The 13,310-nt window shown below is 37.2% G+C and overlaps 1 protein-coding gene across 3 annotated transcripts in view; it reads right to left on the bottom strand.

Annotated features, from left to right (window-relative positions):
- Window positions 1-1,434: 1,434 nt before the first annotated feature.
- LOC149966758 (MIF4G domain-containing protein A) overlaps window positions 1,435-13,310 on the bottom strand; it is a 53,944-nt gene continuing 42,068 nt past the window's right edge. For all 3 annotated transcript variants that reach the window (XM_090154216.1, XM_090154199.1, XM_090154208.1), the window contains 3 exons: window positions 6,859-7,155; window positions 3,401-3,619; window positions 1,435-1,768 (listed from right to left, as the gene is read on the bottom strand). In XM_090154216.1, the coding sequence (XP_090010342.1) occupies window positions 1,760-1,768; window positions 3,401-3,619; window positions 6,859-7,155 (525 nt within the window). In that variant the 3' untranslated portion in view covers window positions 1,435-1,759. The remainder of the gene's footprint in view (window positions 1,769-3,400; window positions 3,620-6,858; window positions 7,156-13,310) is intronic.

Genomic DNA, 13,310 nt, shown 5'->3' with positions numbered 1-13,310 from the left:
TAACCCTTGAAAAAATCGGTTGAACCTCAAAGATAATAAAATATATTTTGCATCTATACTTTGCATCATTTACATCGCTTCGGAATGTAAAGCAAAGTATAACGTTACGTTCTTTATTAGAACCAAGCATGTACTTGTTTATAATTAAAGCAACTGTCGGCTCTATCATGGCTACCGGTATTATGATAAGGCTCTTGTGATTAGAGATGGCAGTGAATCTATCAGATTCTTCAAAAAAACGACTTAACGAAAGATCGTGGTGCCATCTATTAATGGCGAAGGGAGCTAAGATTCAAAATAGTTAAACAAAAACGTCGTCAGAGAACCATTTATAATTATTCAATTTAGACAACTTATACTCTACTTAGTGGACTTTAACCTAAATTATATATAAAGTTAAAAATTACTATAATTTTTGTCAAATTTACAAACAGGCAATCAACGCGAGGGACATTATGTCCCGTCTTTTAGGTCAAAATGTAACTTAAGCATCTGTTGAAAAAAGAGCTACTTCACCTAGAGCTGACACTTGCTTTTGGAAGAATGAGTATGTTGAGAACAATATCTGTGCTGAAGATGGCGCTACACAAGACTAGAGAACTTTATTTAATTAACACCTGGCAAAGAAATATAATCGGGATGGCACCTTAGTGTTGTGTAGCGCCATCTTCAGTGTAGTCTTAGTAATATTCTTCAATAAGAACACGCGGATGAAATACAGGAGCGATTCGTTTGAGTGCTAAGGGGTAGGAGCTTAAAGGCAGAACGTGAGGTCGATGGTGGGAGGAAAGCTAAAAGCAGTCTCAAGAGTCAACACAGTCATTCTCCCTAATTACAAATAAATACATTATCGTTAGAACTGAATAGTAGAATACTTAGGACCAAGAGAGAGAAATAGAAATCAAAACGATACGTATCACAGTCTTAATATAAGTTAATAAAACAAACTTACAATAAATGGTTTAATACTGACCCTGAATATTATTTATCTAGTATATATTATATCATAAAAATATGAGGTTATTCAAAGTTAATTTTCATTAAAAAACACCGTTATTTTGATATTCACGGTTTCTATCAAACGGCGTGTGATCCGGTATCGAACGGTATCCGCTACTCGAACCGTTTGGTTTTGGTTTATTGCATATATATTAAATGCGTTCAACAGTATTTCAAAATATTGTTGCGAAGTATACTCTCGAAGTTTTACATTTAAAGTAAAAGCTTAAGAAATAATATTTTCCTTCATTAAACTTCAAACACTTCATCACTTTAATTTCAAAACAAAAATATTAAAAAGGCATTATATTTATTTGGAGAAATTTGTTTTTATTGTAACACAACCTTTAGCCCTTATAAATTAAAAAGAGTATCCGTTCAATTAAGACTAGAAGTCGTGACCTTGACCTATAAATTATTTTTTGGCAACAAAGCGGCTTAACAATTAAAGAGCTCGGAATATTTTACGAGCAAGAATTAACAAAAAACAATTTATTCACGAAACTTTGAAAATGAGTTTCACTTTCCTCATTTTCAGCGGTGTAAAAATTATCGTCTTAAGGCTAAATGATTGCAATGAATGCTGCATATTTACGGAGCAATAGATTAAGGCACTTTAGATAATGTCGGTTTGAGTGGTCGCCAAACCCAAGAAATACCAAGCTTAATTTGTACTCTAGACGATAAAAAGTTAAAAGATTGTCGAAATGTTCGGTTCGATCGTTTCAAGTCGCTTTCGTGTTTCACGTCCAGCTCGTTTCTAGTAAAGCTGCAACGAAATTAAGCAAATTAAACAGCGATACACTCGGATACGAAAATACATACAGAGTGTCTGATTTTGCTCTGACATGGAAAAACTATAGTAGGTAAAGTTTCGAAATTTTCAGGGTATACGTATGACCATAAGTAACATAATAACTATAAGTATGACAATTAACGAGATTTACAACCAAACTGATTTTCATTATTATTGCGTAATCACGATGTTTTCTCAACACAAAGCCCTCTAGTGTTTAAAATATGCGAGACTACCGCTAAGCCGAAATATCTGGTTTCCGATAGATAGGCGATCGAATATTAGGCTAAAATTATAAAAATTAAAAAGGTTTCACTCGTCGCCACGAGCTCATGTTTTTTTTATCACGCGTGATTCGCACGCGGGCTTCAAAGCAAAGCCAAAGCCCCTAGCGACTCCATAACGTGCGCTCCGATATTAGGCTTAAATTTTTATCAAAAAGAAGTCATCCAAAACGGTGAGTCGCGAGTCCAAGTCATGGCTTGAAGAGAGTATCAGTGCCGAAAAAAGGTTCGGTTAGAAAATTAGCATTAAAGCAATAGCAAGTGTCATACTTATTGTTATTATGTTACTTATGGTATGACGTAGAAAACATTAATATTTTATATTTTAATTAAAAATTTGAATGTACAACTTTTATTCAACCTACCATAATTTCCTCGCTAAAAATTGTGATAGTCCCACTAGTGGTTGGTATAATAATTGTCTATTTAAAGGGAATATAACTTGCAAAGACATCTTTATGGAAGACCTCTTCGATTTTTAAAATTTTCCTGTACAATGGAGCCAAACATTTTTAAAGCCAAAGGCAAGAGTGGCCAGAGCTGCACTGCCGTGCAAAGCACAGAAGCATTAACGACCAAATTTTTGATTTACAGGTTTTGGTTTTTTTTCACCTTATTTTATACGTTAAATTCAATTTTGAACAAATTTTTAAAATTTAAAATTTTTGTTCTTAGAGAAATGACTTGTTGCAAAACGCATTATTTTAGGTTTTTGAATTATTTTCCAACCAAAAACGCATTAATGTGTTTATTTTCTTTAAAAGTCCAATCAAGACGCATTTTTTTCGCGTTTTAAGACATAAATAGTCCAACATATACGTGGTAAAAAGCATTTCTTTAAGGATATTTCTGAAATATCGTTTGGCCTGTAAATTGTTTAGTACCAGAATATAATTTGAGTTGAAAAATCCAAGTCTACTATATAAACTTGAAAGAAGTAAGTTGGGGTATCTTAAGGCAAAGAAAGTTTGAATTTCGCGGGTTTTCTCCATATTATGGTTTTGGTCGTTAATGCTTTTTTGCTTTGCCCGGCAGTGCGAACGTTGGTGTTCCACACCAAATACCTGCGGTTATATTTCCTTTACTAATAATAAAACTGAAATTACGCGTGTTAATATATTAAAATTCAATGGTGTACCGACTTCATTTAGTCTAGTATAATTCCCTCGCTAAAAATCATTAGTTCCACTATTGGGCGCTAGATGGCGAAACGAGACGCGGGGGATATTTTCCTCGCTAAGTTCTCCCTTTCATCATACGGCAGATATATTCGGCTGCGCTGACCTCTCCATAGAAAGACCTTGTCGGTAGGATGGCTTACCCTAGCAGTGTACGGGAAATAGTAAATGGTCTGCGGTAGATTCATTTCCCAGTTGCTGGCTCGTAATTCGATGAGTTCGAGCAAGGTTTTTCGAAAAGGCTCCTGAGGGACGGTCAGGAAAGCATCCTTCATCATGAAGCAGAGCTTCTCCATCTTCTCGGGAGAATCTTGCTCCAGGTACTTGCCCGCTGTCGTCAGAGTAGACCGGAGACATTCGATCTGAACGGGATGAAGCCAATAATGCCGTTTAAGGAAGGACCTTTCAATCAAATGTTACGTTTTGTAATACAAAAGACTGGTGAATCCACCCAGTGGCGTCACTAGAGTATTTAAGGCGGCGCTTGAGCCACCTGTATCATTTCTAAAGCGCCACCTAAAATTTCCGAAAAGCGCCTACTAAAATTCAGAATTTTTCAATTCACTCAAGTGGCGAAAAGTTTCTTCGAAATGCTTTCTTAAAAATACTCATCAAAAACTTAATTTTTCCAAACCAACTTTAGAAACTTCTTTGGATCAGGGCTTATGGCTTAAGCGCCGCCAGTTTTGAAATCGTGGTGCCGCCACTGAATCCACCCCTTGAAAATATGTAACCTTAGCAACCTGGAAGAGGGAGTATGGAGTAGGTGGATTAATAAAATTCTTATTTTTGGCACTAGGAGTGGTCAAAAACATTTTCGATTGCCATGGCAAAACGAGTGGGTAGTGCAACGTCTCCTTTTGGGAAATTTCATATATCATATAGGTCTACATTACGCCCGACTTTTAATAAAATCGGCAATAAACACCTCGGGTACCCTCCTTGTTTAGAGGTCGGGGATGGTTAACTTTTATTCAATAGATAAAGCTCTCAAAATTATTCGTAAAACTTTTTGATCAACTAATTTATATTTCTGTATTATCCGACTAATATTTTGATAAATTTGTAAAATTAATCGGAAAAACGACGTTTTTTTCGATAAAAAGCTCAAATTTTACGAATAATACATTTTTTTAATCATTTTTATCCGGTAAATTTCTATGTTTACATTTTTCCCCAAAAAAATCAATTTAAACATGGATAATGATTAACCGTCCCCGACCTCTATCCTTGTTAGTGGAAATGAAGTTTTTTTTTAAATAACTCATTATACAAACTTGACAATAATGTGTGAAATAGAATTTGAAATTAAATTATTCTATTCTATTCAATTATTCCCACGAATCATCAAAATACCTGAAACACCTTTTAAACTTCATCTACTAAGACCAAACACTATACTTCCGCTACTAAGGACAAACCCGCAATTCATATCTTTTTGTTGATAGAATGACTACCAGGCTACGTTATTAACGATAAATGAAGTTTCAACGTTTTTTTGCTCTCAAATTTCAATCAATTGAAGTCAATTTTACGTATTAATTTTCAACAGAACTTGGAAATAAACCATCGTTACTTGGAAGTTGCACGCAGCGCTCAAGTTCGTTCGCGGAGTAGGAGTTAACTTTACAATCCGGTGGATAAATTTGTCCGTATTTTAAAACGCCTTTAATAGGGGCAAATGATGGCAACGGTCATCTATCAAAGAGTTATCAGACGCTCAGAGCACGAGTGAGTTTCCCAGTGACAGACTAATATTTGGTGAACGCCCAAAAGCTGTCCAAGATGAAGTGATCCCAATAGAAAACACCACGTATCCAGTGGCGCGATTGAACAATAGTCAGGGTAGGCTTAAGCTCAGGGGTTCTGAACAAGCCAGCGTGGTCAACCCGGCAAACACAGTTTTTTGCCGGGGCATAAGGGAAAAACTGTTAAAAACCGGAAAAAAGTGGAAAAAACTGTTTTCATGCTAAATTAATCATTGATATATCTATTAAGTGACTAATTTGGTCATTGCAAATAGGAGACATAAAAAAAGGCCAGAAGAAGAGTGAATAGAATAGAAGAATATACTGCTTTTATTATTTATTTTGTATTGAATTTTGTCACTAGAGGTGGAAAAAACCATGGAAGTACGATTTTCCACACGGTTTTTAACAGTAAAACAATAGGTGGAAAAAGCGCGGATAAATCTAGGTTATTCCAGCCGGTTTTTTTCACCCTTGGCAAAATTGTGCCAACCCTGAGCGTGGTAGCTAATTCGCCACGAAACAAGTTTTTTGGAGCAACTTTCAGATACTCTATGTCGGAGCTGGTCGACAGTGGTGTACGCGAGCTGCTCCGAGATTGCCCCAGTATAGTGTCAAAACTCGCCCAAAGCGCTCGGAGAGCAGTCGAGATCATCCAGTGAAAAACGTTGTAAGATCGTGGGAAAAGTCCACGAACTAAATTTATCTACTTGTGCGCAACAGTCAAGCGAGTCGAGATAGGCGACTTTTGAATATGCCTGACTTAAAATTGTTTCGCGTTGCTTTAACCTTCTTTTTAGTATATTTCAATTATTATAGATATAAAGTAGAACCAGAAGAAAATAGGGGAAGTACGTATCTGTAGCTTTGAGCCATAGAAGTCGTCGTGTGACCCACGAAAATGCCTTTTTACGCATAATAAACCAAACTGAAAAAGTAGTTCCACTTTTGTTTTGATTCAACTCGGCTATAAACGACGAAAGCAAATACGCCTTAGCTCAATTAGCAGAGAATGAGAAGGACATTATGTTACAATTGTTCTATTTAAGAAAAATTGATTTTTTAAACGATGTATTCATCCGCGATTTCCCGCCAAACCGTTTTGGCGCGAAAATTCGTGAAAAATGACGCCTTTCCAAAGCTGACTAGAAGCGTACTTCCCCCTATTTTCTTCTGGTAGAACCTAATTTTTCTCAACATCGGGTTTTTAGACTTGGTTGAGCTTTGCTCAAAAATAGCGTAATAATGGTTAAACAATTAAAACTTTCACAACGATAATACAACCATAATTTATTAGGTTTACAACCGACTACTCTTTGCTGTCTTATATTCGGTACTTTATGGTTGGTGGTCAGAAGGTCGATTTTTAGTAGATAGCTGAGGTACCCTACGTTAAGATAGTATATTTCAAAATATAGAAACATGATGAATGTAATATAACCGTTTTCAACGAGAGATTGATATTGTACTGCTTTCTACGGTTTGTTAAAAAATGCACAGAAATTAGTAAATATTTTTAATTAATTTCTCCATGTTCTGAATGACCCTTTCTCGAACCTTTCTAGCTCATAAATAAAATCGGGACTCTTAATCTCAAAATGCCGGAAACCAACACGGTAATTGAGAGAAGGGCCTATTTTGGGTGGCTAGACCCTATATATCGAGATTGAACAGTGTGGCAAAACCCCTAGGGCCCGACGTAAAAAGGTCACCAACACGTTTTTTAGGGTACCGGTACGATAGTGGTCTATCGCCTTAACCTGCACCAGTAAGACCCCCCCCCTCTCCGTAAAGTTCAAGTAGAAGGGCCCGCAACGATATGATTGTCCCCGGGGCCCGAGTGGAGCGCTTACTTCAGCCGAATTTCCCATGGACGGAGGCGTCAATATGATGAAACAGCATTCGTAGATCAGGGTGACCAGGGTCAGTTTCTGGGAGGCCAAAGTAGCGTCGCTGCTGAGGTCAGAGTTGTCCCTCGTGTGGCTTCTTTGATGGTCCTTCAGTTTCAAGTAGAGTTCCAGCAAAAAAGACACGTAAGCGGTCCAACTTCCGCCGGAAGTAGAATGGTGACGACGCAGTTTGTCTCTCTCGTTAAACCATTCGCGACAAGAGTTGAGCAGGCTTTCGAGGAAGGTTTCATGGACTTCTTTCTGGAAACAACAACGTGAAAGCTTCAATAATCGAACTAGAACAGAAATCCCCAATTTCAAAATGGAATCTAAGACAGGTATTTGAGGTCAAAGTTCATAATTATTAATACTAATTTTTGCTATGAATTTTATATTATCAGAAATAGCTCGTGCAACAGCGTTGGATAATGAAAATACGGATGACTTTAAACCACCTCTTCAAGGTCATTAAAATAATATTAATAATATAAAGGTAAACGAAATGAGGTTATCAAAGTATTAATGATATGAAGTCGATAATTTCGGCGACACATTTACTTTACCTAAAAATTAAATTTTGGATGACCCTGAACATCATTTTCAAGGTCATTGAGAAAACACCAAGATATTTATTAATTTTCAGATTCAAATAAAGGGTTTGTCATTACAATAACAGAGTTTAGGCCCAAGTGATCCAGAAGTTTTAACCACCTTATCACAATTAATCAATTATAGTTCACTCGTTTTTATATACAAGTCCATTACTAATAAACTGCACAATGAATTTTACCCCAAAAATTAACCCATATATGCGTTCAGGAACAAAAATAAACTATTAATATCCCATTCAAAGCTGAGTCGTAGACTAAACTCTATATTCCACAAAGGGGCCAATCTTTTTAACTCTTTAAATATAGACCATATCAAGACGTTAAATACCTTAAAAAAAACCGCACGCGATTATGTGAAAAACTTTTGTTAATTGTAATACCTATAAAACTTTGTTTATTCTTTCGGTTTAAATTAAATTAATAGTACTCCTGTGTTAAAATGGGCTTAAAAGTCTATTGAAGACTTCACCCCGCACATAATGTTTGTAAAATCGAAAAGGAATATAAAATTTATTATTATTATTATTATTATTGTTTAAAATCGGTTAAGCGCGCTTTCCAGTGACGCACCCAGGATTTTTTTATGGAGGGGGCCCGGATTGATCTAATGAACTAAGTTGAGAAAATTTTAAGACTTTTAATGAAAAAAAAGCCTAAACGTTCATTTCGTTCGGGGGGGGAGGGCCCGGGACCCCCTCCCCCTTGGGTGAGCCAATGGCGCTTTCAGTTCGCCGGCTAATGCAATCAGATAAATATACAATCTAATTTTAACAGTTCGCGCACCTTTAGCTAATCCAGGGTACACGAAGAATTGAAAACGTCGTTTGAGCCATACTAAAACAGGCGTTATGTATAGGTATGAGTGTTCTCGAAATGCATTTGTTTCTTCGTGAGCCCGGGTGTATAAATATCTCTTTAATTTGGCGAAATAAGTACGAGCGTATAGCCTTAATTGTACAAAGGCCTAGGCGTATTTCAATTCAAACAAGTATTTACTCTGTATCGATTTGTTGAGTTTGAAAACTATAATTATCAGAATTTTTAGCTAAACACTATAAATATATTACGACGTGTGATGTAATATCGACAGAAATATGGCGTTGTCTTGAAGTTGGGAAATATTCGACCCCGAAGTTCACAGGACTTCGTGGTTCCATCTTCTAGAATCTAGAGTGCTCTGCTTAACGATTTAAATCATTTTAGGCGTTGCTCCTAATTCCTCTCACACTACTTCCCACTAAACCAAATCCGCCTGGTATCTCGCAGGTTCTGTAAAACTGCCTTCGGAATCAGGGGCGTGACAACCACGGCGGCAGTGGGGGCGACTTGCCCCCGCTACTTTTTCTTTGGGCAAACTTTCCGCCGAGTTGTATTTCACTCATTACACCATAGACAGTATATATCCCTAAGGGGACGAGAATACGCTCTGATTTTTAGACCCCAGCACAATCGCTTTGCGGCCAACTGCAAGAGCGCGTATCGATGCTAGGGCCCCAACTGAATAAAGACGGCCGTACTTTAAAAACGGGAGAATTCAAGGTCATTTGAAGCGCTTAGAAGCTTACGTTTGTTCCCCCCTCTTTCAATAACAGAGCGTCAATGAGAGAAACAGTGAAGTTAATGCAGTAGAAGCTAGGTGTTTTCTCGTCCCCTTGGGGATATATACTGTCTATGAATACACTTATTTACCACTGATGGATTCTTGCGGTGTCGCAATTTTAGTCAACCTGACAAGTTGACTAATCACGCAAGCCCTTTGTGTTTTGTTTCTTATAACCCAGCATTTATTCGGACGCAGCCTATTTAACAAGGTTGTGCTTATAATAATGTTAAGTAAGTTAGTTTTTTTATGTAGTTTATTACTCGAAGATCTATTTGATCCGAGATTCGCTCGAAGACCTATCGGTAGGAGTTATTAGTAAGTTTTTTAATTTCTTCAAATTTGTTTAGGATTTAGATATATTATCCCTTTTATTATGGACTAATCTACTTTTTCGCGTATTTTTATCATCCTTATAATAATGTTGTTGCCCCCACTCTCGTTAAAACGTTGGCACACCCCGGTTTGTAATGCACGCCGCTGAGGCTATTCCTTCCTCCCACTCCTGTTTGGAGAAAACTCGACCATGATGGCCACGGATCGTCCCAACCAAGTCTTTCTCCCCAAGTAGAAATAAATGCATTATTGCCCGAGGTAAAGCTTGAATGATTTTGGGGATAAGGTTGAAGGTCACTGGTCAGTGGCGAAGCGTGGGAAGGGCAAAGGGGGACATGGCCCCGGGCGGCTTAGATGTAGAGGACGGCCAGCGGCCTGGAAAATTGAAACGAACGCCGAGATTGTGTATCGGAAAAGTGATAAGAAATTATTTAAGGTGTACAATGTGCACTTTAGATTAACAAATCTGGGTATCTTGGCAATCGAACAAGAGGTACAAATTTATATTGACCATTAAAGAGTTTGCGTTGCAAAAAACACGCAAAGTAAAATTTTAATTATTAAACGACTTTTATCCTTTTGCAATCAACCCAGATTTTCTGCTTAATTGCGAAAATAGGGGGGGGGTGGAAATGACGGGTTTGCCCCGGGTGGAAGAAATACACGCTACGCCACTGCCACTGTCACTGTTCACAGGTATTTTAATTAGCCAATGATCCTTGCAGGAAGTTGGCTCGGTCGTAACGTGTTTCCCCCCCCCCCCCGCGCTTAACTCGCCTAGGAGCCCCGGATATGATTTTGTAGCGCCATCTCGTATTTTTTTAAATAATTTCGCGGGTTTTTGGAATTTCGTGATTTTTGTCTGCTCTTTTAGTTGAAGATTATAAGCACATGGATCAAAACACGCTTCTTTTATAAATCTTCAATTTCGTTTAAAATTACAAATAGTAAATAGTGAAAAGGTTGAAACTGCAAAGCTTCAAATCCTAAAATAAAGATCTTCGGCAAGTATATAAACGAAGTATCATTGCACTTCCGTTTGTTTGCCCCTGGATAGAAAACCATTTCCGGTTTGCGGGTTCGCGCCGCTAGGTGGCAAGGTTACAGAGTATTTTTCGCTCGTGGAACATCCTTTAGTGTTTAATTCTAGCCGGGGGCCCCAACAGTTGGAATTGGAGATACGCTAAAAATAATCTCGACATATTCATTATCCCTGAGTATAAATAAATACATTCTTGTTATACCCTAATAAAAATAATATAAGCCTGTTTGCTAGAGATTTCGCCGCTCGGATTTGGCTAATATGAGTTAAACCCCGCCATAGACGTAAAGAAAACAGATTAGTTCCGCCAGCGTAAATAGCCGTTTGTGGCGTCATCTATTGGCCGTACTAAGTACAATATTATTATAATTTAATAAAATATTTTTAAATGTTATAATTAAATCTATAAAGATCTAAGAGTAAATTATATGTTATTTAAAATTACTTTAATGTAAGTTAAATAATGTGTGTTTCATATATATATATTACAGATGTCGCTACAGGAGACAATTGGATGAGCCTTGCTTTGCGTGTCGGCTGCGAACCAAATCTACGAACATATGTTTTATCTAATTATTGAAACCGAAGTAGGGATAATGTATTACTTGTTAACTTTTAATACTAACTAGTTTTTATTTTGAAGAACGTTTACATAAGACTAAAAAAAATAAACAAGCTCAGGCTGCTCACCAGTCCTCTTTTCGAAGGAAGGTTTAGTTTGAAAATGGGGGGGGGGGGGGGAAGTGACGTAGACCCGATTCTAGTGCCACCTATGGCCAGACAAATATTAATTTTCAAGGTTTTTCCCATTAAAATTCGCTCTTCGAAAGTTCTTCAACGCCGGGTCTGCCATAACAAATCCAAAGGCTAAGAGCTCTTTTAAACCTTATTTTTTTGAAAATTTTGCCTTAATTTCAAATTAGACCTTCAGCGTTAACTAATTTATTTTGATCCATGATGGTTTTCCGTCTATTTCAGTTTATTGAAAATAATTATCGATAATCCATTGAAGTTTACAAACAAATATAAGAGATCAAAAGATCCTTCATGAATATATTTTGAAGGGCAGACATGTTAAATAAAATAAAAATATTAAAAATAATAAATTGCGCATGCGCGTACTAGGATTTAAAGCAAACCAATCACGATTTGATTTTTTATTAGGAAGGAGCTGCTTATAGAGAAATATCGGCGTGACGTATGTCAACGTCACCCACGCTTTTTCCTGTAGATAAAAACAGCTCTCAAAATGGCGGCCATAGCCTAAAGCTACAGAGCTATACTACTCTATTGTTAGAGCGTGAGAGGTGTGCCGAGCCACACTAAAAATTATCCCCAAGTTGATATAAATTCGTTCTTGGCTATAGCGTCAAAACAAATGGTGAATAATATTGAAACTCTAAGACTCGAGCGTGAAAATTGTAATTGATAACCCGGCGACTCATTCTCATCCTCGATGAATTCGTGACAGCATAACGATGATACCGCACGCTATTAACGCGAGACCGTGACAGTCGACGCGCAAAAAATAAAGAAAACAGATGCTGAAAAGGCAGAGTCGCATTCGCACTAGACGCAATCGCCGCTGTTAGGTTCATAAAAACCACCTATGGACTATATAATTGTAACCGTCAAAAACTGGGTCTAGAGGAAATCTTAGAGGGAAGGGACACCGTGATTGGTTTGCTTTAGATCTTACAAAGAGACATCCCGAAGTGTAACCCACTGATTTTGTGCAAACTCGGGGAATTGGTAGACCATGCATTATGAAAAACCCTAAAGCGAATTTATTCGATGGGCAACCGTTTTGCCATGGCAACAAAAAGGTTTTTGACAACAACAACTTCAAAATTTTGTTAAAAGGTAAAAATAGTTTTATTTTGATTAACATTAAAGGTCTAATTTGAAACTAAACCAAAATTAACGTTTAAAAGAACTCGAAGCCTTTGGATTTGTTATAGCAGACGCTGAGCTGACCATGGATTAAAGTATTTTATCCATGAGCTGACGAACTTTCAAAGATCGAATTTCAACGGGAAAAAACTTGGAAATAATTATTTTTTTGGCCATAGGTGCCACCGTGGTACTAGCGTCGGGTTCACGTCATATCCCCCCCCCCTTTCTGACAAGAGGACTGGCGAACTTGTTTATTTTGTTTAACCGTCTATACTGCAGTTAAATAATATTCCACAGTTGTTTTTATTAACTTTAACCAAAAGTGTATAACCTTTTACATAATTGTGACACTTCCTGTTCTGCGCACGCAACCGTTTTACTGAGAGCTATTCACAATATAGACTGCACATAACGCACTAGTCACGGCATTTGACTACTAAAATAAATGCTCTGACTACAAAAATTAATCGAAATCTAGGGGCTCACAAGTCAATTTGACTAGTGAAACATTTACCTAAATATTAATAATGGCGAATATGGCGTATCATAAATTCATCAATTATATTTTATTTAAAAAAATAACATCATGTAACTTGGACGGATAAAGTAAAATGTTGGCTGTCCTTCTGGTTTTTATACCCCCCTTTTTACGTCAGTGACTAACAAAATAAATTAAGATAGGAGACTAACTAGTCAGGTGGACTACTAAAAAAATATCGTTATATCCAACCTTGTTGCTAACGCGTCACACGTAGCCTTTGACAGCGCCTCGCTAGGGGAGATTTTCTTCCTGTGATGACGTCACTCCGTTAACTAGCTCTCAGTAAAATATTCCCTTAAGTGACCAAATTATGGAACAATATTACAGACTTATGCTCTAACTTATAGTACATTTCGATCTCCACCACTCTCCCCTATTTGGCTTTTCGTT

This window comes from Leiobunum rupestre, chromosome 1, assembly GCF_980474605.1.
Source record: "Leiobunum rupestre chromosome 1, qqLeiRupe1.1.hap1, whole genome shotgun sequence".
Classification (NCBI taxonomy): domain Eukaryota; kingdom Metazoa; phylum Arthropoda; class Arachnida; order Opiliones; family Sclerosomatidae; genus Leiobunum; species Leiobunum rupestre.
Note: the sequence above shows the minus strand (reverse complement) of the source record. Positions and strands in the feature narration are given on the sequence as shown.